This window comes from Schistocerca piceifrons, chromosome 6, assembly GCF_021461385.2.
Source record: "Schistocerca piceifrons isolate TAMUIC-IGC-003096 chromosome 6, iqSchPice1.1, whole genome shotgun sequence".
NCBI lineage: Eukaryota > Metazoa > Arthropoda > Insecta > Orthoptera > Acrididae > Schistocerca > Schistocerca piceifrons.
Window position 1 is genome coordinate 23968886 of NC_060143.1, and position 27943 is coordinate 23996828.

Here is a 27943-nt window from a genome sequence, read left to right on the forward strand (position 1 = left end):
CACTACTGGCCATTAAAATTGCTACACCAAGAAGAAATGCAGATGATAAACGGGTATTCATTGGACAAATATATTATACTAGAACTGACATGTGATTACATTTTCAACCAATTTGGGTGCATAGATCCCGAGAAATCAGTACCCAGAACAACCACCTCTGGCCGTAATAACGGCCTTGATACGCCTGGGCATTGAGTCAAACAGAGCTTGGATGGCGTGTATAGGCACAGCTGCCCATGCAGCTTCAACACGGTACCACAGTTGATCAAGAGTAGTGACTGGCGTATTGTGACGAGCCAGTTGCTCGACCACCATTGACCAGATGTTTTCAATTGGTCAGACATCTGGAGAATGTGCTGGCCAGGGCAGCAGTCGAACATGTTCTATATCCAGAAAGGCCAGTACAGGACCTGCAACATGCGGTCGTTCATTATCCTGCTGAAATGTAGGGTTTCGCAGGGATCGAATGAAGGGTAGAGCCACGGGTCGTAACACATCTGAAATGTAACGTCCACTGTTCAAAGTGCCGTCAATGCTAACAAGAGGTGACCGAGACGTGTAACCAATGGCACCCCATAGCATCACGCCGGGAGATACACCAGTATGGCGATTACGAATACACGCTTCCAATGTACGTTCACCGCGATGTCGCCAAACACGGATGCGACCATCATGATGCTGTAAACAGAACCCGGATTCAGCCGAAAAAATGACGTTTTGCCATTCGTGCACCCAGGTTCGTCGTGGAATACACCAACGCAGGCGCTCCTGTCTGTAATGCAGCGTCAAGGGTAACCGCAGCCAGGGTCTCCGAGCTGATAGTCCATGCTGCCGCAAACGTCGTCGAACTGTTCGTGCAGATGGTTTTTGTCTTGCAAACGTCCCCATCTGTTGACTCACGGATCGCGAAGTGGCTGCACGATCCGTTACAGCCATGCGGATAAGATGCCTGTTGTCTCGACAGCTAGTGATACAAGGCCGTTGCGTTCCAGAACGGCGTTCCATATTACCCTCCTGAACCCACCGATTCCATATTCTGCTAACAGTCATAGGATCTCGACCAACGAGAGTAGCAATGCCGCGATACGATAAACCGCAGTTACGATAGGCTAAAATCCGACCTTTATCAAAGTCGGAAACGTGATGGTACGCATTTCTCCTCCTCACACGAGGCATCACAACAACGTTTCACCACGCAACGCCGGTCAACTGCTGTTTGTGTATGAGGAATCGGTTGGAAACTTTCCTCATGTCAGCACGTTGTAGGTGTCGCCACCGGCGCCAACCTTGTGTGAATGCTCTGAAAAGCTAATCATTTGCATATCATGTCGGTTCAATTTCGCGTCTGTAGCACGTTATCTTCGTGGTGTAGCAATTTTAATGGCCAGTAGTGTAATTGTGGAGGAGAGAATTACGAAGGAGGCCATGCACAATAAGTAAAAGATAAGCGTAGAAAAATTTTGTGGCGAAAGTTCCGGAATTTTTTTGAACAGTCCTCGTATTTACAGGCACGACCGTTTTCGAAGCATTATAGCTGCAGCATCATGTCCTGATCAAGGAAGAGAATGGGATCACCCAGCGTTTATAGTCAGTAATCTTTCGCTATGTAGCGAACATCAATTTCAAAATAGCATAAGACAGCTTAGAACGCTCCCCTGATACGGTCGCATGATTCCTGGTGAGTTAAAGGGTCCCTACATACCGAAAAGTGGTCAGAAATAGCTCGTATAAGATCATCTATGTAATTACTTAAAATTAATGAGCACCGGTCCCTCTTCTACCATCGCAAGTGCTCCCACTGGATGTGTAATAACAGGCGGCCTGTTACAGCGCGAGTGTTCACGACGGTACATCAGGGACCGGTGCTGATTAATTTCAAATAATTCCACACGTGATCATACACGACAGGTTTTTGACCACTTTCCGGTATAGAGGGACCCTTTAGCTCACCAGGTATCAGGGGAGCCCTCTATGTTGATTTATCCTATTTTATAATTGACGCCAGTGCACGACACACGCTCGCGATAAGTGGGAAATTCTGGTTCCAATCCCGGTTGGCTACAAATTTTCACTATCGTCATTGCGTTCTACAGCTGATGGTTGTCCATATTCGCAGTTGCGAATACGTTTAATGTCTTCCATATTTACTTAAAGTAGGCAGTCGGTGAAAGATAAGTGGTTATCATGGTAAGCTACAGGTGCAGCAGCTTATTTGGTCAGTTAGTCTACTGTTTCGTTATACAAAAAGTGCCCGTGTGAGCTTTTATCCAAAGCATACAAATATATTTATTTCTCAAGAGCAATTCGTTACTTCGTGGGCAATGCCTGTAACAAGTTTACTGCTGCGTTTTCCCCACTTCTCGTTCTTTTTGGCACTTAGAATGCTTTTTGAATAATATACAATAAAACTCTTCTCGGCGTTCTGAATTAAAAGAGCACTTAATGGTCTACAAAAGACAAGAAATACGTCTTTAGCTTTGTGTTGGTCTTTGGAGGATTAACTGTAGTGCCGTGGAACCACTGTCTACGTAGATAAGGTCTGTTATGAGGAATCCTGCAATTCATTTACGCTATGTTTCTTGTAAAACATCCACAGAGACGAATTGCTAGTAACGCATAAACCATTTTCAGGAGTTCAGTTTCAACTACCAACGAAGAATTGATTGACATTCTCTTAATTTATAGCAAACATTGCCAAAATGAATAAAGTGCTTCGCAAGAGGACGATGTTCAACTCATCCCACCTTCGTCAATACAGTCAAAAGACTGCGGGAGACTGAAAGTTTTGCCCGAAGACAATTTGCGAAGGAGTACAGCCACCAACAAAGCTGCAGGATAGTGGTTCTTCCTGCTGCTGTACTAAATCAGAATTCAGTTCTCGTCAAATAATAGGGAGTCTTCATCCGTACCATATTCCTCTACGTCAATGGTACAGTGATTTTCAACATTGTTCTCCCGCAAGAGCTAATTTGGGCAGAAAGTGTTGTTTACCGATGAAGCCACATTCACAAATCACAGGAATGAAAATTTGAAAGCCACGTGCTACACGCCTACACAAAACCAGCATTGGCTTTAAATGTTCAACCAACGACAGTGGGTATCAATATGCGGTAATAGGCGTAATCGGACAATATATGATAGGCAGTTAGTGATCGTACGTTGAACGGGGAAATGTGCACACATTTTTTCTATAAATTTTTATTCTTCCTATTAGAAAAATTGCCCTTGAAAACTCATCAAATGATAAGGTTCCAACGCAATGTGTGTTCTACCCATAATTCTTCAGTGGCAAGACATGCATGAAGCTGATTATTTCCAAACGGTTTGGTGGGAAGTGGCAGTCCTATTCAAACGTATCCAAAGTGATCACCAGAAATGACGGCCTTGAACTTCTTCCTTTGCGATAACGTAAATAATGATTTCAACAGGGAGGTTATAACGACCTTGGCGAACATCACAGGACTGCCGCGCGTAAAGCGATTACTCGAGATTGCTGATAGTAGTTGAGTTGATTAGTAATGCAGTGTGTACGAAAGTATCGTGATGAACGTACTCTTTAAAAAATTTCACCAACAGGAATGCGATTACACATACTGTAATGTTTCCATTGTTTCTTGTTTACAATCTTTTGTTTAATTTATTTCATGGATTGTTTTAATCACGATTTTTTCCAGTTTCTAAAAGACGTAACATATGTAAAACAAACAGAAGAAATAATTTTTCATCAAAAAATAATAAATTTCATCCAGCAAATTAATACTTTTGTCACTGAGAAACTCTACTTTGCGTGCATCAGTTGCTCTCATTGATAACAGACCATTTGTTGGTCTCTGTGAGAGGTAAAAAGAAATTAATTCTCTCATTTTAATGCCATCTGAACGACTTTCCAGCGATATAATATTTTCTCTGAACGAAAGAAGTTTAAACCTCTGTAAAGTCTAATGCAAAAGCATAACATTGCGATTTAACAAAGTGGTGCAAGTTTCCTTGAAGGAGAATGTAAACTTTCATGCCGTGGATCTTCAACTGCCGCAACGGTACAAAAGTCCCCACATTCACATTTTTTCTCTGTGATTTCTTGTTAGGTCTACGAGAAAGGTGTGCATTGAACTGGTCTTATCTATATATGCTATTCTGGTGGCAACAAATAGCATAATTCCATTTAAAGAGTTGATCATTACAAATAGCTTCAATGCCTCAAAACTAATTATTCAGTTGAAAATGTTAGGAATCTCACCTTGTATGAATCTAAAGTGGTTTTCAGATAGCCAAGATGCATAAAGATGAGGAGTATAAAAATTGTCAATACTTGCAGACCTTTCTCTTCAGTTGCTACTTCAACTTTGCTTAATTATATAGATAAGAAAAAAATTCCATCTTTTGCAACTGAATGTTCTATCTGTGTGTAACAAACACGTTCCACCTATCCATGCTAATGATCTTCAGTGGTCTGTAGTACACAAGAAAATTATTTAATTATACATATTTTGATAAGAGATCTGAGTTATTCTTGGCTTCTCATTTTATTACGTAACTATTTACAACTGTATGACTGTGTTTACCATAAGCAAAAAGCATAAAGATTAAAAATTACAAACTCCACCCCCCTCCACACACACACACACACACACACACACACACACACACAACAATTCACTCTGCTCTCACCCTCTACAACTCCTATGATCCCTGCCAGCCCTAAAGCATATGATAAGAATATGTGGAGATGAATATTTAAATGTGACCTATTAATAGGAAAAAACTTGTACTACATGCATCTATTAGATACAGAGGATCATATGGATACATGAAAAGGACGTAAAGATGATTAAATGTAAAAAATTACTATCATATAGTCGTAAATATTTAGATAACAACATGAGATGCCAAGAATCACTACAGGTCTCTTATCAAAATATTTATAATTAAATAATTTTCTTGTATATTATAGAACACTGAAGACACCTTGCATGAAAAAGTGAAACAGGTTTGATTTACACAAATGAAACATTCAGTTGCAAAATATGAAATTTTTTCTGAACTATACATTAAAGCACAAAAGAAGATAAATACTTATCCTTGCATGAAAAAGTGAAACAGGTTTGATTTACACAAATGAAACATTCAGCTGCAAAATATGAATTTTTTTGTGATCTATACATTAAAGCACAAAAGAAGATAAATGTTTATCCTTGTAAGCAGCATTCTAATTTAATGTGGTCTAAGCTTATGGTGTATATAACTATAATATTCAAACTGCAATACAGAAGGTACATCTTTTTCAAACCTCCTGAAAGCATGAAGTAGAGCTTATGGAAGATATGTTGTAGTGTGGGTTCGGTATCCTCATTGTGATACCTGTTTCCTTCCGTGAGATAGTGCATTTACATAGCTCTCAATTACGTGATTCTTGACGTTAAAGTTCACAGCGCGTGATCTGAAGTAAATTAAACCCTATAAACGATAGTTGCATTTCTGTCAATGTGGAAGTAATTTTGTTTTCGAGGCGATCAGGGTTTACAGCTACATTCAGTTTATCGAGATCGCATAGATAAGTTGGTGTCAAACCGTCTGGCCGACCTCGGTGGTTGATACTCAAGCCGGAAGAGGGCTTGTCATTGCCGTGTTTTCTTTTTATCGAGAAACCACTGTGGGCTTCTATATTGCGTATTTGCGTCCTGATACATTTCTGTCATGCAACTCTTAACATGCATTTTCCAAGCAGTTTATAAGCACTGTGTATAGGTGAATACATGCACTTACAGCTGAAAATTATGAAAAGATTTGACGCTTTAGTGGACGAATTGTAACACTCATAAAAATGCTCAAACGTCAATCGAATAAATGTCATTATAAAAGAAACCATGCATAAGTAGCTGACATGAATGTAGCAGTTTAACTCACCACCTTCAACTCCTTATAACGAAGCTTGTATTAGAAATAAATCTCTTTATCGTCAGTGTAATTTGACTACAGTTACAAAACCATTACAAGTACATTCACAGAATGAGTTAAATCTATTTTATGTTTATTCTATCCTATTAACTGATGATAATAATAAGTTGTTTCAAATGTTTAGTGGGTAAATATGACGCAGGTAAGGAAATTATTCAAAGCACTTTCTATACAGACGTTTAGACATTGCTAAGTGACTTCTTACCATTTAAGGAAAGCAGCGTCAAATTTTACTACAAGGTTATAAAAATGTAGTATCCTGTTAAATTATTCCTGTGTGATGTGCAGACCAAGAAAATCAACTAAGAACAAAGTGAACAAAGTATTAACTGTATATCTTAGATGACCTGCCAATTTACTGTAATTTGCTGTGGAAATTATATTTCTGAGGAATGTCATAGTGCTGCACTTCCAGCGACGATGCAGGTTATCATCTGCTATTTTTATGCTTCTCTATGTTTTTCTTTTAACGGAATTTCAGGCGTAGCCATATCAGTAAGCTTGTTAGTAAAAGTAAGTTGTTCAGGAAGAAACCTTACCTGGAAATATAAAATGATAGTCCATATAAGACCAAGGACAACGGGCGGTCGACCATCTACTAGGTCTGATGAGTTAATGTTGACAAGTTTTATCTGAAACAATAATCCAAAATTCAGACCAAAAAGAAATATAGTTATTTAACATAAAAATAAGGAACTGACACTATTATACAATGGCAGAACAATATAGCCAATGATTGCTTTGTCTTTTAACAAATTTATCGTTTACCTTTCGAGATTCTGCACTTACAAGGGGAGGCCGCCAATTGTGAAGTTCAGATTCGATTCATACTGCACATAATAAAAGCTCATGGCCAGAGGTGTAATGTGGCAAAGCACCAAGATGCACTTCTCAGCCGTTGTCGAGAAAATCGACAGTTAAAAGAAACCGTTGGGGTGAAATGCTCTCAACGATTGATGATTTTCTACAGCGTCGTGGCGCAGTGGTAAGCGCTCGGGTTCGTAGTCTGAAGGTCGCCGGATCGAATCTCGCGTCATGCAACATTTTTTTATTATATATATATAATTCCCGGCAATCAGTTGCAACAATTATGCATATAATAAGTTGTTGAAAGTCGCTTGTCGCGGAAAAATAATACTTGAAATAGAACACAATATCACAAATAATATTCAAGTGGATACAATTTATTGAAAAGTTCGGTATATACTCGCACGTAATTAACAATTGGTGACCAGAAGTAGCTGGAGTATGGCACGAACCAGAGTGATAGTTATCATAGAAACATGGAGAGCAGGAAACAGCACGACATCGAGTGCATCGTCGATTTCATTAATGTCTGTCAGTTCCTCATCATGAACGAGGGTGTTTTCGGCGAGCATTTGCAGCGTATTCCGGAACATTTCTTCCCCAATTACCATGGCTTCTTCGTTGACTGATGGTGACGGTTCTGCTGCGATGCGATTACTGTTACGAAGGAGGCTTTCAAAATACACCAACGCATCTTTCAGTTGTTGTTTCGCCACTTCACTGTATATAGAATCTTCTTCGATCACATCACTTTCATGCGAAGGGCCCGGATCACTCTCTAATTGTACCGCCTCCATTTTTCCGTTTGTTTAACAGGGTGTACCAAAGCTCTCACGTACACACTGATATTCGACGATGTTATAAGTTGCGCTAGGGACCGCATCTACCTTCTTTCGAAGTTAGCGGGCAAGTACGCTGTTATGCGGCGGCTCGTTTCTGCCCATTCAACATCTGTCCTTCTGGTGTAACGAGTATATTTCATACCTGCCACAGCAAATTTGTGTTCGTGGGGTCTCTATTCTAATTCGAACGTTTGACTTCCACTATACGTATTCGTTTCGGAATATCGTTTCTACGTCTTCCGTTAACTATACGTGGTAAACATTATGAAGACAATAACAGTTGTGAAATAGAACTTCGTTTGCGGAAAACATAATGATGTTCGAAGTCGCCAGTTTTTCCACGACAAACCACTTTCAACAACTTATTGTATGCATAATTATTGCAACTGATTGCCGGGAATTATATATTTATGTGATATTTATGTGTGTGTGTGTGTGTGTGTGTGTGTGTGTGTGTGTGTGTGTGTGTGTGTATACATTTGAATTACAAAAAACAAATAATAAAAAAAGTTGCATGGCGTGAGATTCGATCCTGCGACCTTTGGATAACGAACCCGAGCGCTTACCGCTGCGCCACGAGGCTGTTGAAAATTAATAACCGCAGAGAGTATTTCACCGCAACGGTTTCTTTTAACTGTCGATTTTGTCGACAACGGCTGAGAAGTGCATCTTGGTGCTTTGCCACATTACACCTCTGGCCATGAGCTTTTATTATGCGCAGTATGAATCAAATCTGAATTTCACAATTGGCGGCCTCCCCTTGTAAGTGCAGAATCTCGAAAGGTAAACGATAAATTTGTTAAAAGACAAAGGTAAATTAACACTTGCCGGAACGTCACCGTCTCGTAACCGTCACGTTTTTGAATGGGGCGCGACAACGTCGAAAGAACGTCGTGACGTTATAATTGGTTCAAAAAACAGTCACCAGAGGCGCTATTTCGTACTTCATGGTAGATCGTCACAAAATGCCGGAATTTAGTTTAAAGCAGTCTGCAAAGATTGCTGTCGCACTTGATGATGAGAACAGAGAACAAAGAGAGTCTGGGTTAGAAAATGTTCAAAAATCGAAACTGTGAAGGAGAGTTCCACACTCCATACAAGGAGCAGGAAGAGGAGGAGGAGTCGTTCTATAAATATTTCACACTGTCTAAACAACAGTTTTTTACCCATTAAGCAAGACAAAATAAAAATTACGAAGAGAAGTTCAAGGATTAGGCGTCCAGTATCACCTCGACAGAAGCTGATGGTTTGCCTACGGTATGTCTGGACGTGCCGTTTTTTGTACTTAAACTATGTTGGCTTCCATTTCTGCTACCTGCTATTCGTCCTTAGTGTATTACAAATCTGATTTTAAACTTCTGCATTCCGCATCAGCTTTACTCCCAATTTTCGTTTTCGCTATTCCACTGGAAAAATCGTGAGTAAATCACACTGAACAAGGCATGTATCTTTTAGTTTGTAATGTATTCCTTCAGTGTATAAAAGAAAATACTTAATATTGTCTTCCAGTAAATTCCAAGATCTTTTCGCAATAGCAGTCAGTGGGGAGTACTTTCGTGAGGCAGATACTCGCCAAGTAGGCTACACTTGGGCCCGTCGAAACACACTTCGTGAGAAACCGTGACGTGACGTGTCGATGACGTTCCGTTGACGGCGTGTGTGAATGCCACCATCTGAACTGCAGAGGGGAATCTTTTGGCACGACGGTTGTGACGGCGACGTTCCGTCAAGTGTGAGTCCACCTTAACGCGGCTCCATACTACTACGGAATGCTGTGTCTAAATGGGCAGCTGCCACTTGCCCTAGACTGTTACCGTTCCCAGAACGAATTTTCACTCTGCAACTGAGTGTGCACTGTACTGAATCTTCCTAGCAGTCAAAACTCTGGGAGTGGATTCGAACTCGGGACTTCTGCCTTTGGCGGACAAGTGCTCTACCGACTGAGCCATCCAGGAACAATGCACGACGCTCCCTCACAGCTTTACGAATAACAGATGTGAAGGCACCACTGCCGATATATCGTAACTAACTAGGGAAACTCCTCATCGCAAACCCTACCCCCTCGAATTTAGTGGTAAAAAAAGGGCCCATTGGATAGCCCCTCAAAAACTGAACACAGTTCAAGCATGTAAACAAGAAGGTGTACTGTACAGTGAAAAAGAAGTAAAATAGAAACAGTGAACAGTCCTATCTCAAGAAGTGGACTGTCGGGGGAAGAATAAGACTCAAGGCTAGTGTTTGTGTGATTACTGTGTTGGACTGCACCACGAGAGATCCATGTTCAAATCCCACTCGTATTCCATTTTTTTTCCCCACAAAATTATGAACTTTCCGTCCGGGCATTTACGTGTCTGTTCTCCTTCTCTGGTCTCGGTAATTGGCATATTATCCATTGGTTATAGAATACGAATCATGTGGTAAGCATGTATTACAGTCGCGAGTAAATGTGATGAACAGTGAGTGAGAGTATGCGAGACGCTGCATAGACCTCTCACAGCAATGGAAACAACAAATAAACTGGTTAAACTATGTTACAACAAAGGAATTCAACAGTCAGGACTTTGAAAACAAAACGCAAGAGTCGTAGGATGTGGTAATTGTGTAGAACAAAATAGGAGGTACCTACGTTTGGGAGATCCCTTCCTCCCGTTGCAAACGGGCGTTACACCACAACAGAGACACAAATTTGAATACGCCGCATAGACACGTCAATGATCGGACGGAGAGTTCATAATTTTGTGAAATACAAAACATGGGTCACGAGGGAGATTTGAACATGGATCTCCCCCTTCCCAAATCAACCCTGTGACCACATAAACACGACGGCATGGCAACGAATTTCGCTCGATGTTGCATATCTTGAGCTTGGACCGTTCACTCTCTTGATCTTGCTTCTTTTTTCGCAGTTGAGTACATTTTATTCCTGTTTTCGTGCTTGATCTGCGTTCTTTTTTTTACGAGCTATACACTGGGCCATTTTGCCACTAAATCTGAGAGGGGTGCGATGGGTAGCTTCCCTTGTAGCTAACCGATTACAAACAGCTGCTTCCGGTGGGTATGATTTCGCTGGCTTTCAGGCAGGTTCCTGTACGTAACTGTTGGCGCTAACCGGCGACGAGTCGCCCCATTTGATGGCGCACACTTCGGCAGAAGAGGAACCGAGGGCAACTTCAGTCTGGTAGGAGTTCAGTTAACGGAGGAAATAATTCTGTAATAATTGTAGAAGAAGTTTTGTCAATACATTTGTAGGGAGTCGGAAGTTGTAAGTGGAAGTGACATCTCCGAATATCACGTGTTATGTCGTAATTAACGCCACATTGATCTTTCAACATTTACAAACTGGCATTTGATATTATTGAATGTTGGGAAAACTTATACTTTGTGTCAGCAAGTCAGTTTAACCCTTCAGAACGTACTTTTCAAGTAAAATTTTACGTTGTGGCTAGACGGAGTGACTGCTATCTACGTACGGATGAGACAGATTAGCGATCATCTACTTGCCTCAAGAATTAATAAACTGTAATTCCATAGGGTCACTTCTATAATTTCATGAATGTCGTTAAATATACACTCCTGGAAATGGAAAAAAGAACACATTGACACCGGTGTGTCAGACCCACCATACTTGCTCCGGACACTGCGAGAGGGCTGTACAAGCAATGATCACACGCACGGCACAGCGGACACACCAGGAACCGCGGTGTTGGCCGTCGAATGGCGCTAGCTGCGCAGCATTTGTGCACCGCCGCCGTCAGTGTCAGCCAGTTTGCCGTGGCATACGGAGCTCCATCGCAGTCTTTAACACTGGTAGCATGCCGCGACAGCGTGGACGTGAACCGTATGTGCAGTTGACGGAGTTTGAGCGAGGGCGTATAGTGGGCATGCGGGAGGCCGGGTGGACGTACCGCCGAATTGCTCAACACGTGGGGCGTGAGGTCTCCACAGTACATCGAGGTTGTCACCAGTGGTCGGCGGAAGGTGCACGTGCCCGTCGACCTGGGACCGGACCGCAGCGACGCACGGATGCACGCCAAGACCGTAGGATCCTACGCAGTGCCGTAGGGGACCGCACCGCCACTTCCCAGCAAATTAGGGACACTGTTGCTCCCGGGGTATCGGCGAGGACCATTCGCAACCGTCTCCATGAAGCTGGGCTACGGTCCCGCACACCATTAGGCCGTCTTCCGCTCACGCCCCAACATCGTGCAGCCCGCCTCCAGTGGTGTCGCGACAGGCGTGAATGGAGGGACGAATGGAGACGTGTCGTCTTCAGCGATGAGAGTCGCTTCTGCCTTGGTGCCAATGATGGTCGTATGCGTGTTTGGCGCCGTGCAGGTGAGCGCCACAATCAGGACTGCATACGACCGAGGCACACAGGGCCAACACCCGGCATCATGGTGTGGGGAGCGATCTCCTACACTGGCCGTACACCACTGGTGATCGTCGAGGGGACACTGAATAGTGCACGGTACATCCAAACCGTCATCGAACCCATCGTTCTACCATTCCTAGACCGGCAAGGGAACTTGCTGTTCCAACAGGACAATGCACGTCCGCATGTATCCCGTGCCACCCAACGTGCTCTAGAAGGTGTAAGTCAACTACCCTGGCCAGCAAGATCTCCGGATCTGTCCCCCATTGAGCATGTTTGGGACTGGATGAAGCGTCGTCTCACGCGGTCTGCACGTCCAGCACGAACGCTGGTCCAACTGAGGCGCCAGGTGGAAATGGCATGGCAAGCCGTTCCACAGGACTACATCCAGCATCTCTACGATCGTCTCCATGGGAGAATAGCAGCCTGCATTGCTGCAAAAGGTGGATATACACTGTACTAGTACCGACATTGTGCATGCTCTGTTGCCTGTGTCTATGTGCCTGTGGTTCTGTCAGTGTGATCATGTGATGTATCTGACCCCAGGAATGTGTCAATAAAGATTCCCCTTCCTGGGACAATGAATTCACGGTGTTCTTATTTCAATTTCCAGGAGTGTAGATCTCCCTTATCTTAGGAAGCAGTGCATAGGTCTGTTTCAAGCACACGGTAAAATTCAAGAATCGCCTGCATTGTTGTTGTTGTTGTGGTCTTCAGTCCTGAGACTGGTTTGATGCAGCTCTCCATGCTACTCTATCCTGTGCAAGCTTCTTCATCTCCCAGTACCTACTGCAACCTACATCCTTCTGAATCTGCTTAGTGTATTCATCCCTTGGTCTCCCTCTACGATTTTTACCCTCCACGCTGCCCTCCAATGCTAAATTTGTGATCCCTTGATGCCTCAAAACATGTCCTACCAACCGATCCCTTCTTCTAGTCAAGTTGTGCCGCAAACTTCTCTTCTCCCCAATCCTATTCAATACCTCCTCATTAGTTACGTGATCTACCCACCTTATCTTCAGCATTCTTCTGTAGCACCACATTTCGAATGCTTCTATTCTCTTCTTGTCCAAACTAGTTATCGTCCATGTTTCACTTCCATACATGGCTACACTCCATACAAATACTTTCAGAAACGACTTCCTGACACTTAAATCTATACTCGATGTTAACAAATTTCTCTTCTTGAGAAACGCTTTCCTTGCCATTGCCAGTCTACATTTTATATCATCTCTACTTCGACCATCATCAGTTATTTTACTCCCTAAATAGCAAAACTCCTTTACTACTTTAAGTGTCCCATTTCCTGATCTAATTCCCTCAGCATCACCCGACTTAATTCGACTGAATTTCATTATCCTCGTTTTGATTTTGTTGATGTTCATCTTATATCCTCCTTTCAAGACACTGTCCATTCCGTTCAACTGCTCTTCCAAGTCTTTTGCTGTCTCTGACAGAATTACAATGTCATCGGCGAACCTTAAAGTTTTTACTTCTTCTCCATGAATTTTAATACCTACTCCGAATTCTTCTTTTGTTTCCTTTACTGCTTGCTCAATATACAGATTGAATAACATCGGGGAGAGGCTACAACCCTGTCTCACTCCTTTCCCAACCACTGCTTCCCTTTCATGCCCCTCGACTCTTATAACTGCCATCTGGTTTCTGTACAAATTGTAAATAGCCTTTCGCTCCCTGTATTTTACCCCTGCCACCTTTAGAATTTGAAAGAGAGTATTCCAGTTAACATTGTCAAAAGCTTTCTCTCAGTCTACAAATGCTAGAAACGTAGGTTTGCCTTTTCTTAATCTTTCTTCTTAGATATGTCGTAAGGTTCAAGAATCGGCTGCATACAGGATGTTAATTATTGCACTATATGAAATAAAATCGTCATAACTTCTGAACGGTTTGCGTTAGGACGTCCAAACTGCACGCGTGGCCGCGTGGCATGATGGAAATTAGTATGCGCATGGTTTTGTTTAGCCTACTTTCATTTGGATGGGTTCGTCAATAAGCAAAACTGGCGCATTTTGGGGACTGATAATACGCATTTCGCGATCGAGAAGTCTCTTCATCCTCAACGGGTGACTGTGTGGTGCGCAATGTCAAGTCACGAAATAATCGGTGCGATATTCCTTGATGGCACGGCGATTACGGAACGGTAGGTGAAGGTCTTGGAAGATGATTTCACCCTTGTTGCCCGAAATGGCCCAGATTTCGGCAAGATGTGGTTCATGCAAGACGGAGTTCGACTCCATCGAAGCGGGAGACTGTTGAATGTCCTGGAGGAACACTTTAGAGACCGCATTCTGGCTTTGGGGTACTCAAGGCCACTGGCATGGGCCTCGATTGGCCGCCATATTCTCCGGATCTAAACACATGCGACTTCTTTTTGTGGGGCTATATTAAAGACAAGACAGAAAGGGACTGGAGCAGACTGCTAGCAGGGGAAATGAAATTTCTCGGAGCAGTTAAGGGAAAAACAAGAATGGACAGAGTAAGGAATGTAGATATTAGAAAGGACCTTAAACAAGAAAGTATGAGAGAAGAAATTGAAAAAGAGAGACTAAGATGGTATGGGCATGTTAAGAGTGTGCGTGGGCAGTGACTCCCCAAAATTATGGAGGAACTAAAGATGGATGGAAACAGACCTAGAGGGCGACCAAGAACACGGTGGAAAACGGGAGTGAGAATATCTGTGGAAAGGACGGGTGTGACCTGGCAGCAAGGGGAGGAAGAAAAGTGGTGGGAGGACCGAGCCAAATGGAGAGGACTCGTGAACACCCAGACCCAGCAGTAGCTGGAGCGGGATCCGGTTATACACTCCTGGAAATGGAAAAAAGAACACATTGACACCGGTGTGTCAGACCCACCATACTTGCTCCGGACACTGCGAGAGGGCTGTACAAGCAATGATCACACGCACGGCACAGCGGACACACCAGGAACCGCGGTGTTGGCCGTCGAATGGCGCTAGCTGCGCAGCATTTGTGCACCGCCGCCGTCAGTGTCAGCCAGTTTGCCGTGGCATACGGAGCTCCATCGCAGTCTTTAACACTGGTAGCATGCCGCGACAGCGTGGACGTGAACCGTATGTGCAGTTGACGGACTTTGAGCGAGGGCGTATAGTGGGCATGCGGGAGGCCGGGTGGACGTACCGCCGAATTGCTCAACACGTGGGGCGTGAGGTCTCCACAGTACATCGAGGTTGTCACCAGTGGTCGGCGGAAGGTGCACGTGCCCGTCGACCTGGGACCGGACCGCAGCGACGCACGGATGCACGCCAAGACCGTAGGATCCTACGCAGTGCCGTAGGGGACCGCACCGCCACTTCCCAGCAAATTAGGGACACTGTTGCTCCTGGGGTATCGGCGAGGACCATTCGCAACCGTCTCCATGAAGCTGGGCTACGGTCCCGCACACCGTTAGGCCGTCTTCCGCTCACGCCCCAACATCGTGCAGCCTGCCTCCAGTGGTGTCGCGACAGGCGTGAATGGAGGGACGAATGGAGACGTGTCGTCTTCAGCGATGAGAGTCGCTTCTGCCTTGGTGCCAATGATGGTCGTATGCGTGTTTGGCGCCGTGCAGGTGAGCGCCACAATCAGGACTGCATACGACCGAGGCACACAGGGCCAACACCCGGCATCATGGTGTGGGGAGCGATCTCCTACACTGGCTGTACACCACTGGTGATCGTCGAGGGGACACTAAATAGTGCACGGTACATCCAAACCGTCATCGAACCCATCGTTCTACCATTCCTAGACCGGCAAGGGAACTTGCTGTTCCAACAGGACAATGCACGTCCGCATGTATCCCGTGCCACCCAACGTGCTCTAGAAGGTGTAAGTCAACTACTCTGGCCAGCAAGATCTCCGGATCTGTCCCCCATTGAGCATGTTTGGGACTGGATGAAGCGTCGTCTCACGCGGTCTGCACGTCCAGCACGAACGCTGGTCCAACTGAGGCGCCAGGTGGAAATGGCATGGCAAGCCGTTCCGCAGAACTACATCCAGCATCTCTACGATCGTCTCCATGGGAGAATAGCAGCCTGCATTGCTGCGAAAGGTGGATATACACTGTACTGGTGCCGACATTGTGCATGCTCTGTTGCCTGTGTCTATGTGCCTGTGGTTCTGTCAGTGTGATCATGTGATGTATCTGACCCCAGGAATGTGTCAATAAAGTTTCCCCTTCCTGGGACTATGAATTCACGGTGTTCTTATTTCAATTTCCAGGAGTGTAGATATAGATAGATATTAAAGACAAGGTACACAACAATAACCCCCAAACCATTGCGGAGCTGAAAACAGCCATTCAGGAGGTCATCGATAGCATCGATGTTGCGACACTTCGGTGGGTCACGCAGAATTTCGCTATTCGTCTGCACCACATCTTCGCCAATGATGGCAGGCAGACAGAACATGTCATAACCTACATCCGAATTTCTGCAGCGATGTTTACCTGTTGAATAAAGTGTGTGAACGCCGTAGTTTGTAACTAACTTACGTTTTCCTCATATTTGACCGATAGCCAGGAGAACTATTAAATAATTCGGGAGATGGCTAACGGAGAGAAATCGTCCACGAAAGGAAAGCGTTCCATAATCGGGTCTCTGTCCGGAACATATTTTTAGCCTGCCATGAAGTGCCTAGTGTTGCCGTTCGTTTGCACCTCACGGACGTCCTATTCTCCCAACAACAAGGTATTTTTCATTAAACTGGTACACTGTATTGTGGCATCATAACTGACCAGAATTTGTTCAAAAACATTGCCCCGAATATCAACGGACGCAGTAACTAGCAAATTTGCCCGTGGAACAAATAGATGGTATGTTTCAGGATGTTCAGCACAGCTGACCTTTCCATTTTTGCCCATGATATGTCTGCTGACCTTGCTGTCACCCCTAGTTGTCTTGTTCGTGTGCTGCTTGGATTTAAATGAGTAAAAATACAATCGCCAACTCACCTGCACTCTCGAAACCGTATCCTGTATTGACCGCGTCAGGGAAACGTTATACTCAGACAAAATCGAATATTTACGTGAATATTAAGAATAGTAATTCGTAACCAAGATCTTTATCAGCAATGAGAGGTGCTGATACGTTATTCGTAGAGCACGAGGAATCAACATTCCTTTATGAGATGTGAGAACTATTACATAAATCAGTTTACAGCTTCATCATATGACATCACAACTTTTTTAACTGACTGCGGGAATCTCGACAAGAAAGTAAACTTTTACTTCGTCACATGCCTAGGCATAAAAAAATTAGAGCTGAGTTTGAGACTAAGTATCATTCAGATAGATATGTATGAAAAACTGGCCATCTCTCAGGGACCGTATGTTGCTACACGCCGTTTCTGTGTTGAAAAAAATTTACTCTGAACTAAGTTAGTTTTCGTTGGTAGAGAAATAAAGGACACACACACCATAGGTTACAGAAGTAGTAAAGATGTATTCCTATAATTATATAAAGTATGTTCTAATAAATTACCTTTTTGCTTTGTAGAAACTGAAGTGCAGTATTGGCGTTGCTAAGGAAATGTGGTCTTTTCAAGTTGCGTCCCCTCTCCATGGGCTGAAAACAATTTCACTATTTTAGATATAGGCATTGAAACACATTAAAAATGTTCATAACTGATGCTGCACTAACAAATGATTTTGACCTGTACGAATGCAGGAGAAAGTAGCTGAAGCCGTCAAAGAGCAGGATTTCGAAACGTGGGTGTGAATAACGCACTGAATGTAGATTCCATATACCAAGAGCCAGCCTTAATTCTTCTTTGTAACTATAAACATATTATACTCAGTTTCAATATGTAAGCATCCTGACGAGCAGGATTCATGCCTGTTCAAGAGACGCACTCCAGCTCCTGGTAGTCAGAACAGGATCTTGAAATAAGGTTCATAATTTTAAGTACTTGGGAGTGAGGTTTAAAGAGAGCGCATTCGTGTGAGGCAGAGGTGAAAACTAGGATATAAGGCGGAAACCGATCATATTTCAGTCTCCGTGAGCTTTTTAAATCTCGCAGTCTGTTAAGGAATTTCAGAGTCCAGCTGTACGGAACACATGACCAACCCGTAGTGGTGCATGGTTATGAAACTTGGAGCGTCCGAAAGAAATACTTCAATATTCTTGTCGTTTGCGATGGATTTGTTTATAAATAACTTTTCTACAACCAGTCACGATTTTCTTTTTTTCATATTTTACACGGAAAATGACTCCTATTTTCAAGTACGTATTTCTCTGTACTATGCCGTTTTTAAGCAATGTTTTCGATGTGTGAGGTTCTGCAATACATAAAAAAGCGCAGTTTTTTGCTAGTTATCGATTTTTATACGTAGTTAGTGGCGAAATTTGGAAGAACTTGTACTTACAGTTTTCTTACAAGGGAACCTCCCCATCGCACCCCTCTCAGATTTAGTTATAAGTTGGCACAGTGGATAGGCCTTGAAAAACTGAACACAGATCAATTGAGAAAACAAGAAGAAGTTGTGTGGAACTGAGAAAAAATAAGCAAAATATACAAACTGAGTAGTTCATGAGTAACATCAAGGACAATGGGACAGCAGGAGCTCCGTGGTCTCGTGGTGACGTGAGCAGCTGCGGAACGAAAGGTCCTTGGTTCAAATCTTCAATCGAGTGAAAATTTTAATTTTTTATTTCCAGTTTATGTGACAAACTCTTATGTTTTCATCACTTTTTTGGGAGTAATTATCACATCCACAAGAAAACCTAAATCGGGCAAGGTAGAAGAGTCTTTTTACCCAATCGCCAAGTGTACAAGTTAGGTCGGTCGACAACATATTCCTGTCATGTGACGCACATGCCGTCACCAGTGTCGTATAGAATATATCAGATGTGTTTTCCTGTGGAGGAATCGGTTGACCTATGACCTTGCGATCAAATGTTTTCCGTTCCCATTGGAGAGACACGTCCTTTCGTCTACTAATCGCACGGTTTTGAGATGCGGTCGCAAAACACAGACACTAAACTTATTACAGTGAACAGAGACGTCAATGAACGAACGGACAGATAATTATGCAAAAATAAAGAAAGTGAAATTATCAATTGTGGGAAGACTTGAACCAAGGACCTCTGACCTCTTCATCTGCTGCTGCTCACGCTACCACGAGACCACGGCGCTCCTGAACCCACGAACTCCGTAATGTTGCATATGTGACCCATGGACTACTCAGTTTGTATATTTTGCTTATTTTTTCACAGTTCCACACAACTTCTTCCTGTTTTCTCAGTTGATCTGTGTTCGGTTTATCAAGGCCTATCCACTGTGCCAAGTTATAATTAAATCTGAGGGGGGTGCGATGGGGAGGTTCCCTTGTTAGGACCATAAAAAACACTCTGCCGGGCGCTTTACTGTGAATAGCAGAGTAATCATATAGATGTAGATGTAGATAAATAACTTGAAATTGCGCGTTTTTTGTATATTGCAGTAAAGCTAACAAAACGAAGCAGAACCTCACTCATCGAAAACATTAGGTAAAAATGGCATAGTACAAAGGAATACACACTTGAAAATGGGAATCTCTTTCCGAAACGCGTCTTGTAAAGCGTGAATTAAAGAAAATCGGGACTGGTTGCAGGAAAGTTATTTATAAGCAAACCCATTGTTTTCACAGTCGCAGGTTTAAAAAAAATGGACAAAATCAGATTCTTGTTTTCTAACGGAACGATTTAAGTAAGATCATCTATGGCCCAGTAGAAGATGGAATTCCTGGGGCATAGAGCATCATGCATAATTATGAGCTGTGTGAGACTGCAACAGCCCAAATATTATAGGTGTGATGAATATCAAACGACTTGTGTGGATGGGCAGGTCATGTCGCACGGATGGACGAACGCCGATGACCTTCAAAATCTGTGGATTTAACTACCCGCGGAAGAAGACCGGTAGGTAGACCTAAAAAAAATGTGGAGAGATTCAATCCATGAGGACTTACTGCAGATCAGCACAGAGGGTGGCTGCTGGCACAAAGCAGGAAATAGAATCCAATGGAAGAGGAGGGTTCCAGCTGTGTGTTCTCCTCTGGGCCTGGTCGCGTAAAGTAAGTATGGACATGCGAGTACATATCTTTTAATTAGTTTCCTGCAGTTTATCAGTGGTATTTTTTATTGCTTTTGTTTATTTACATACACACGAATGAAAAATAAATAAATCATGTGTCGCATTGTCAACAGTAACACACGGGCCTTACGTGATTGTAGACCGGCCCTGGTGTAACTAACTACCTTCCCCTGTGTAATATACTCAGAACACCATAAACACACAAGCTCCTGTGACATAATGAATAGGGAATTAACTCACCAGCTTCTCTCCAGACAGGACTTCCAGCAGCGCAAGAAGTTTCGTTCCATCCTTCAGGTCCTCGATCAAGTCGTTTATCCTTAGCGGTGGAACTCGCTGCAAAATACATAATTACATGAGTACAAGAATACTGTCGTTATTACAATAGTTATAAATAGATAACTGTTTCCGTATTTGCAGAGTATTCACTTCACGCTGTTTGTTGCACTGTGCATCTTAAATGAAGATAGTAATGGAACTTTAATTAATCATATGTGCGTGTATAACATACAAAATGCGGATCCCTTGAACATTTACTTGTGGCTGGTACCAAACTGAAAAAAAAATTTTGGAAATAAACAGTGTCAGCCTTCTCATTGGTTTGTATTATTTCTTGGTTTGATTAAAAAAAAAAAAGATTGCAAAGCACGTGGGCTTTTCTTGTTCGAATGTTACCCGAATATAATAAGCTTCCGTTATTTCTAAAATAGGAATATTAACTTTCTTCAATCTCATCTTAAGCGCCAAACTTTGTGTGAGGGGTGTTCTTTGATATTTTGCCTCGTTCATTGTTAATGGTTTCATTGTGTCGAGAGGTACTGCTGTTCGCTGAGCTAATGCGCAGGGAATTTACCCAGAAATTACAGCTCAAACAAAAATTAATGAAAGCACTTTTTTCACACGCTTTCTAATTTGCAGTTAATAGACTTTTTTTACCGTTCTGCCGTCGCCCCAAGTAATTTTCTCGGTACACATTGGCATTGCTGTTAAGCGTGAGTCAGGCCACTGATGGTGACTTGACTTAATTACTTGGAAAGTCGGGAGTACAGCCAAGAGTTAAACACAGTCTCTCGGAAGTCTGTATTTGAGCACAACAAGACAGTCTCAATCGGAGGCATGTGCTATGTAAATATGTAGAACATCAGGTAAACAAATACTGATAGGAGACCTACTACCATCTCAAGAAAACAGATTTCAACATTTAAATGTTTCAAGCACATAGCGCTAACCACAACTCACCTGGAAAATGAATTTTACGGTAAAGCGGTAGATACGTTTCCTTGAGAATGTTTCCCTTTTTTGTGTGCTGCAGTGTACACAATGTCAAGAAGAATGATTGTAACCCTGCGAGTGAGTCCTACGGTTCACTGACAAGGGGAGGCCGCCAATTGTGAAATTCAGATACGATTCATACTGCGCATAATAAAAGCTAATGGCCAGAGGTGTAATGTGGCAAAGCACCAAGATGCACTTCTCAGCCGTTGTCGAGAAAATCAACAGTTAAAAGAAATCGTTGCGGTGAAATACTCTCTACGATTAATAATTTTCTACAGCGTTGTGGCGCAGCGGTAAGCGTTCGGGTTCGTAATCCGAAGGTCGCCGGATCGAATCTCGCGCCATGCAATTTTTTTAATTATTAGTTTTTTGTAATTCAAATATATATATATATATATATATATATATATATATATATATATATATATATACATACATATATAAACTATTAATGAATTGCTTATGTATGTTGGTGAAGGCGGATCGCTCTCCAATTGTACCGCCTCCATTTTTCCGTTTTTTTAACAGGGTGTACCAAAACTCTCCCGTCCGCAGTGATTTTCGACGATGTTATAAGTTGCGCTAGGGACCGCATCTACCTTCTTTCGAAGTTAGCAGGCAACTACGCTGTTATGCGGCGGCTCGTTTCGGCCCATTCAACATCTGTCCTTCAAGTGTAACGAGCGAGTAACGGAGTTTATATTTCATACCTGCCCCAGCGAATTTGTGTTCGTGGGGTCTCATTTCTAATTCGAACGTTTGACTTACGCTATACGTATTCGTTTCGGAATACCGTTTCTACGTCTTCCGTTGACTATACGTGGTTAACATTATGAAGACAATTAATAACATTTGTGAAATACAACTTTGTTTGCGGAAAACATAATGATGTTCGAAGTCGCCAGTTTTTCCACGACAAACGACTTTCAACAACTTATTATATGCAGAATTGTTGCAACTGATTGCCGGGACATATATATATATATATATATATATATATATATATATATATATATATATATATATATATATCTGAATTACAAAAAACAAATACTAAAGAAAAAAGTTGCATGGTGCGTGATTCGAGCCGGCGACCTTCGGATTACAAACCCGAGCGCTTACCGCTGCGCCACGACACTGGAAAATTGTTAATCGTAGAGAGTATTTCACCGCAACAGTTTCTTTTAACTGTCGATTTTCTCGACAACGGCTGAGAAGTGCATCTTGGTGCTTTGCCACATTACACCTCTGGCCATGAGCTTTTATTATGCGCAGTATGAATCGAATCTGAATTTCACAATTGGCGGCCTCCCCTTGTGAGTACGATCAATGGTATAGTCAAAATACTTTCTTAGGAAGCAGTGCTTCAACTGCACTCCATTCACCGCCACCGCCTACCATCATGATATGAGGGTCTGAGGATGGTCAAACACTGACCGAAACCGGTTGCAATCGAAATGAATGTTTTTGCGGTCGAGACTCTTTCTGTCCATTTGTAAAATACTTTTAGCCAGACCGCCGTTTCTCCACGACAAACGTTCACCATAATTATCGTTTCTACCCGTTGCCGCGTCAGGGAAAGCTGCAACAATGACTGTGTGGTGAGTGCTCTAGTGCTTCAGATATAGCAATTCGCATTGTCCGTGTGGCAAACATGCCCATTTTGTGATTCTAGGTACGAGAGGGATGTGTCAACGGCAGAATTATACGACTTCCATTTAGGGCCAGGGACTACTACTCACTCGGAAGTGACGTCAAAATGACGTGCCACCCGATGCGGCAGACGCCATATTGACTTTGGCATACTTAGCTGCTTTAGATTATAACTTGCAGTATGCCGTTTCAAGGCAATGGGGCATTGAAGATTTACCAAAAATACATCACTCTTATAATTAAATGTGAGTTAGTGGCGCTTCATCCATATGAGCCCACGAAAATGTCATGTCTTGGGCGTAGTGTAGTGGACAAGGGCGTGGATTATAGAGTTGAAGGAAGTAGATTCGCATCCCGCTATATGCTAATACTTTTTCATTTTAATATTTTAAACATATTCTGGAATTTTCTTGTGAATGTAATATAAGTATGTTCTGCAATATTCACCGTTATTTACATATAAATCCCCGTTCCCTGAAGTAAGAGTTTCTCCGATTATGTGAGCTGTTTGATTACAAAACGATGGATGGAAGAAATATTTGACTGTTTGACGATCTTTCCTTCGCGGGGACCACAGTCATATAGAATTTTTCGAAAGAAATTTCACCATTTGATCGTTAATTGTTGATTTATTTTACACAGTCATGATTTCAACTTTATTACGCGTCTGTCACATGTTGTCGTTCGTCAGTTATGTAAATTAACTGACCAAGTCAGTTGACGAACAGAAGCGACGAACGCAAATCACAGGAATATATTAGCTCTTAATTACGCCATGCTTTGTATTAATGGTTTCTCACTGTCCACAATGTCATCCATATTATATATCTTTGATACGTACTCCATCCAATAATATGACACCTGGTTCGTATGACTAGAATTAAGTTTCTTCGGCGATAACATGTCACAGACAGGTCAGACATATTTTAAAATTCAAACAAACACTTGAGAATGGCTATAATAAAGCTGAAATCATGACTGTGTAAAATTAATGAACAATTAACAGCCAAACGGAGGAAATTTCTTTCAAAAAAGATTTTGGCTGTTTATTTCCAAATATGTTGCGATTTACGTGAGCGTGGCTAGGCAGGATCCTAAGAGGGCTGGTTAAACTGCTGCGAGTAAAACGAGCTATGCTTTATGCGTGGGAAGATCCTTAAGAGACAGATATTTTACATGTTACAAACAATAACAAGCACTTTCGGCTCGTATAATTCTGCCACTAACCCCATGTGACTTGCAGCCAAGTCAACAATACGTCTGTCCTCTCGAGTGCTAGTCACACAGAGCCATGGAGTTGAGTTGGCCCAATTGAACCCACTGAACCCATATTCGCAAGACAGTCGTGCAATCCCAACCAACGCAATGTCGCGAAACGATAAACTGCAATCTCGATAAGCAACAATAATGCCGCCATCGACTTCTGACTCGCTCTGATAGGCATGTACCTCATGCACAAGGCATAACAACGAAAATTCAAATGAGACGTCTGCATGAGAATCCAACTACGCACTCTTTCCTTCTATGCACAATGCAGATGGCGTTGGTCCTACTTTAAGCGGTTGAGCTGAATTGTGAATCATTTGCGTATCCAAACACATTTCATGCCAATTTGACGTCTCTTTGTCCGCAGCTCGTGGTCGTGCGGTAGCGTTCTCGCTTCCCACGCCCGGGTTCCCGGGTTCGATTCCCGGCGGGGTCGGGGATTTTCTCTGCCTCGTGATGACTGGATGTTGTGTGATGTCCTTAGGTTAGTTAGGTTTAAGTAGTTCTAAGTTCTAGGGGACTGATGACCATAGATGTTAAGTCCCATAGAGCTCAGAGCCATTTGAACCATTTGACGTCTTTTGCACGTTTTTGACGTATTCATCGTATGGCCAGAAGCGTAAGTACAAAAAATTAAGTTCTGAGATCTACATCTGCATCTACATCCATACTCTGCAAAGCCATTGTGAAGTGCATGGTAGAGGGTACTTCTCATTGTGCCAGTTACTAGAGCTTCTTTCCAATCCCGCGTCCGGCCATCCTGATTTAAGTTTTCCGTGATTTCCCTAAATCACTCCAGGCAAATGCCGGGAAGGTTCCTCTGAAAGGGCACGGCCGACTTCCTTCCCTAATCCGATGAGACCGATGACCACGCTGTCTGGTCTCCTTCCCTGAAACAACCAACCAACTTCTTTCCAATCTATTCACGCAAGAGCGCGGGACGAATGACTGCTCAAATGCCACTGTGCACACTGTAATCCTCGTTTTCTCCTCGCGGTCCCTATGGAAGCGATACGTAGCGGGTTGCAGCGTATTCATAGTCATAATTTAAAGCCAGCTCTTTAAACACTGTAAGTAGGCTTTCTCGACAGTTTGCGTGTATCTTCAAGTGTCTGCCAGTTCACTTTCTTCGCCGTCTTCGTAACACTCTCGCTCAAATAAAACAAACTGTGACCATTCGTGCTGCTCTTCTCTGTGTACATTCGATATCCCCAGTCACTCCTATTTGCTATGGGTCCGAGACTCTTGAGCAAAATGTTACACCCCTGTGTACGTTCGATATCCCCAGTCACTCCTATTTGCTATTGGTCCGACACTCTTGAGCAAAATGTTACACCCCTGTGTACGTTCGATATCCCCAGTCACTCCTATTTGCTATGGGTCCCACACTCTTGTGCAAAATGTTACACCCCTGTGTACGTTCGATATCCCCAGTCACTCCTATTTGCTATGGGTCCCACACTCTTGAGCAAAATGTTACACCGAGGTGTTTGTATGAGCTGGAATTTTCCAGCTGTTACTCGTTGATACTGCAGTCTCAAGATGCTACAACTTTTCATTTCGAGAAACGCAAAATTTTACATTTTTTTTATCATTTAAAGCGAGTTGTCAAACTTCGCGCCACTTTGAAATCTTATCAAAGTCTGACTGAATATTTGTGCAGCTTTTTTTTAAGACAGTAATTGTAGATAAATGTATAATCAACGAAAAGTCTGATGTTACTATTAATGTTATCTGAAAGGTCATTAATATACAACATAAACAGCAGGGGTCCCAACACAGTCCCCTGGGGCACACCCGAAGTCGAAGACTCTGCATCCAAAATAACATACTACGTCGGCCCTACCAAAAAATCACAGTGCAGTCAAAAATTTCGCGTGATATCCCATAAGAACGTACTTTTGATAATAAGCGTGGATTTGGTACTTAAACGCGCTGGAGTCTGGAACCGCAAGACCGCTACGGTCGCAGGTTCGAATCCTGCCTCGGGCATGGATGTTTGTGATGTCCTTAGGTTAGTTAGGTTTAACTAGTTCTAAGTTCTAGGGGACTAATGACCTCAGCAGTTGAGTCCCATAGTGCTCAGAGCCATTTGAACCATTTCTGGTACTTAATTAAATGCATTTCTGAAATCGAGAAGTATGGCATCGACCTGACTGCTTCGATCTATGGCTTTCATGTTGTAATGTGAGAACAGTGCGGGTTGGGTTTCACATGATCTACATTTTTGAAATCCATGCTGGTTGTCATGGGGGAGGTCGTTCTGTTCGAGATATCTCATTATGTTTGAGCTCAGAATATGTTGTAAGGCACTGTAACAAATGAACGTCAAGAGTATTGGGCGATATCTGGACACTATCTTTGGTACCATTTACAGCCTTTACATCTTAGAGTTTCTTTAGGTTTTGTGACAGATCGGTCGATAATACATTGCTACAGCAGCTGTTGAAGGCTTCACGCATTGCTCTCTTGTAAGCCAAAAGCGTTTCATTCAGCATCTCCCTATCTCTAGCTATATTGTTTGTTTCATAGTTATTATGGAGATCTCTGTTTCTTTATCTTTCTTTTACAAAGACTATATACCATGGAGGGTCCTTCTCATCTTGGTTTGTTCTACTAGATACATATCTATCAAGTGCATTGTCACCTGTTGTCCTAAACCTGGGCCACAGTAGTTCTACATGCTTCTCTCCACAGCTAAGTACTTAGACTTCCTTATTGGGATACACTACTGCGTCTTTATCTAGTTTTCTAAAAATATAAATACTTCGACTTCTTTTAGTTGACATTTGTCTTTGGTGGTCATGTTGTTGCAAGTGTCTCATGGTCACTTATAATAGTTTCTACGTGTACATACTCAAAGAGATCAGGTTTATGTTGTTGTTAGGTTAAACAAAGACATAGGGGCTATTTTTTGTTATTATGTCCAATATATTTCCGTAATGGGTGGGCTTCCGAACAGTCTTCTAGGTGTTCTCAGATAATGCATTTACATCTACATCGATACTCTGCACATCACATTTAAGTGCCTGGCAGAGCGTTCATCGAAGCACCTTCACAATTCTCTATTATTCCAATCTCGTACAGCGCGCGGAAAGAACGAACAGCTATATCTTTCCGTAAGAGCTCTGAATTCCTTTATTTTATCGTGGTAATCGTTTCTCCCCATGTAGTTCGGTGTCAAATATTTTCGCATTCGGTGGAGGAAGCTGGTGATTGGAATTCCGTGAGAAGATTTCGCTGCAACGAAAAACGCCTTTATTTTAATGATGTCCACCCCAAATCCTGTGTCATTTCAGTGAAACTCTCTCCCTTATTTCGCGATAATACAAAACGTGCTGCCCTTCTTTGAACTTTTTCGGTGTACTCCGTGAATCGTATCTGGTAAGGATCCCACACCGTGCAACAGTATTCTAAAAGGGGACAGACAAGCGTAGTGTAGGCGGTCTCCTTAGCAGATATGTTACATTTTCTGTCCTGCCAATAAAACGCAGTCCTTGGTTAGTCTTCCCCACAACATTTTCTACGTGTTCCTTCCAATTTCATTTCGTTCGCAATTATAATTCCTAGGTATTTAGTTGAATTTACGTCCTTTAGATTTGACTGATTTATCGTGTAACCGAAGTTAAACGGATTCCTTTTAGCACTCATGTGGATGACCTCACACTTTTCGTTATTTAGAG

General features: G+C 42.7%; 1 protein-coding gene across 2 annotated transcripts in view; it reads right to left on the reverse strand.

The window, feature by feature from the left end:
- Positions 1–27943, reverse strand: part of LOC124802693 (muscle-specific protein 300 kDa) — a 601574-nt gene that overhangs the window by 420852 nt on the left and 152779 nt on the right. For both annotated transcript variants that reach the window (XM_047263634.1, XM_047263633.1), the window contains exons 3-5: positions 20307–20402; positions 17474–17557; positions 6495–6587 (exon numbers count right to left, since the gene is read on the reverse strand). In XM_047263634.1, coding sequence (XP_047119590.1) covers positions 6495–6587; positions 17474–17557; positions 20307–20402 — 273 coding nt within the window. The remainder of the gene's footprint in view (positions 1–6494; positions 6588–17473; positions 17558–20306; positions 20403–27943) is intronic.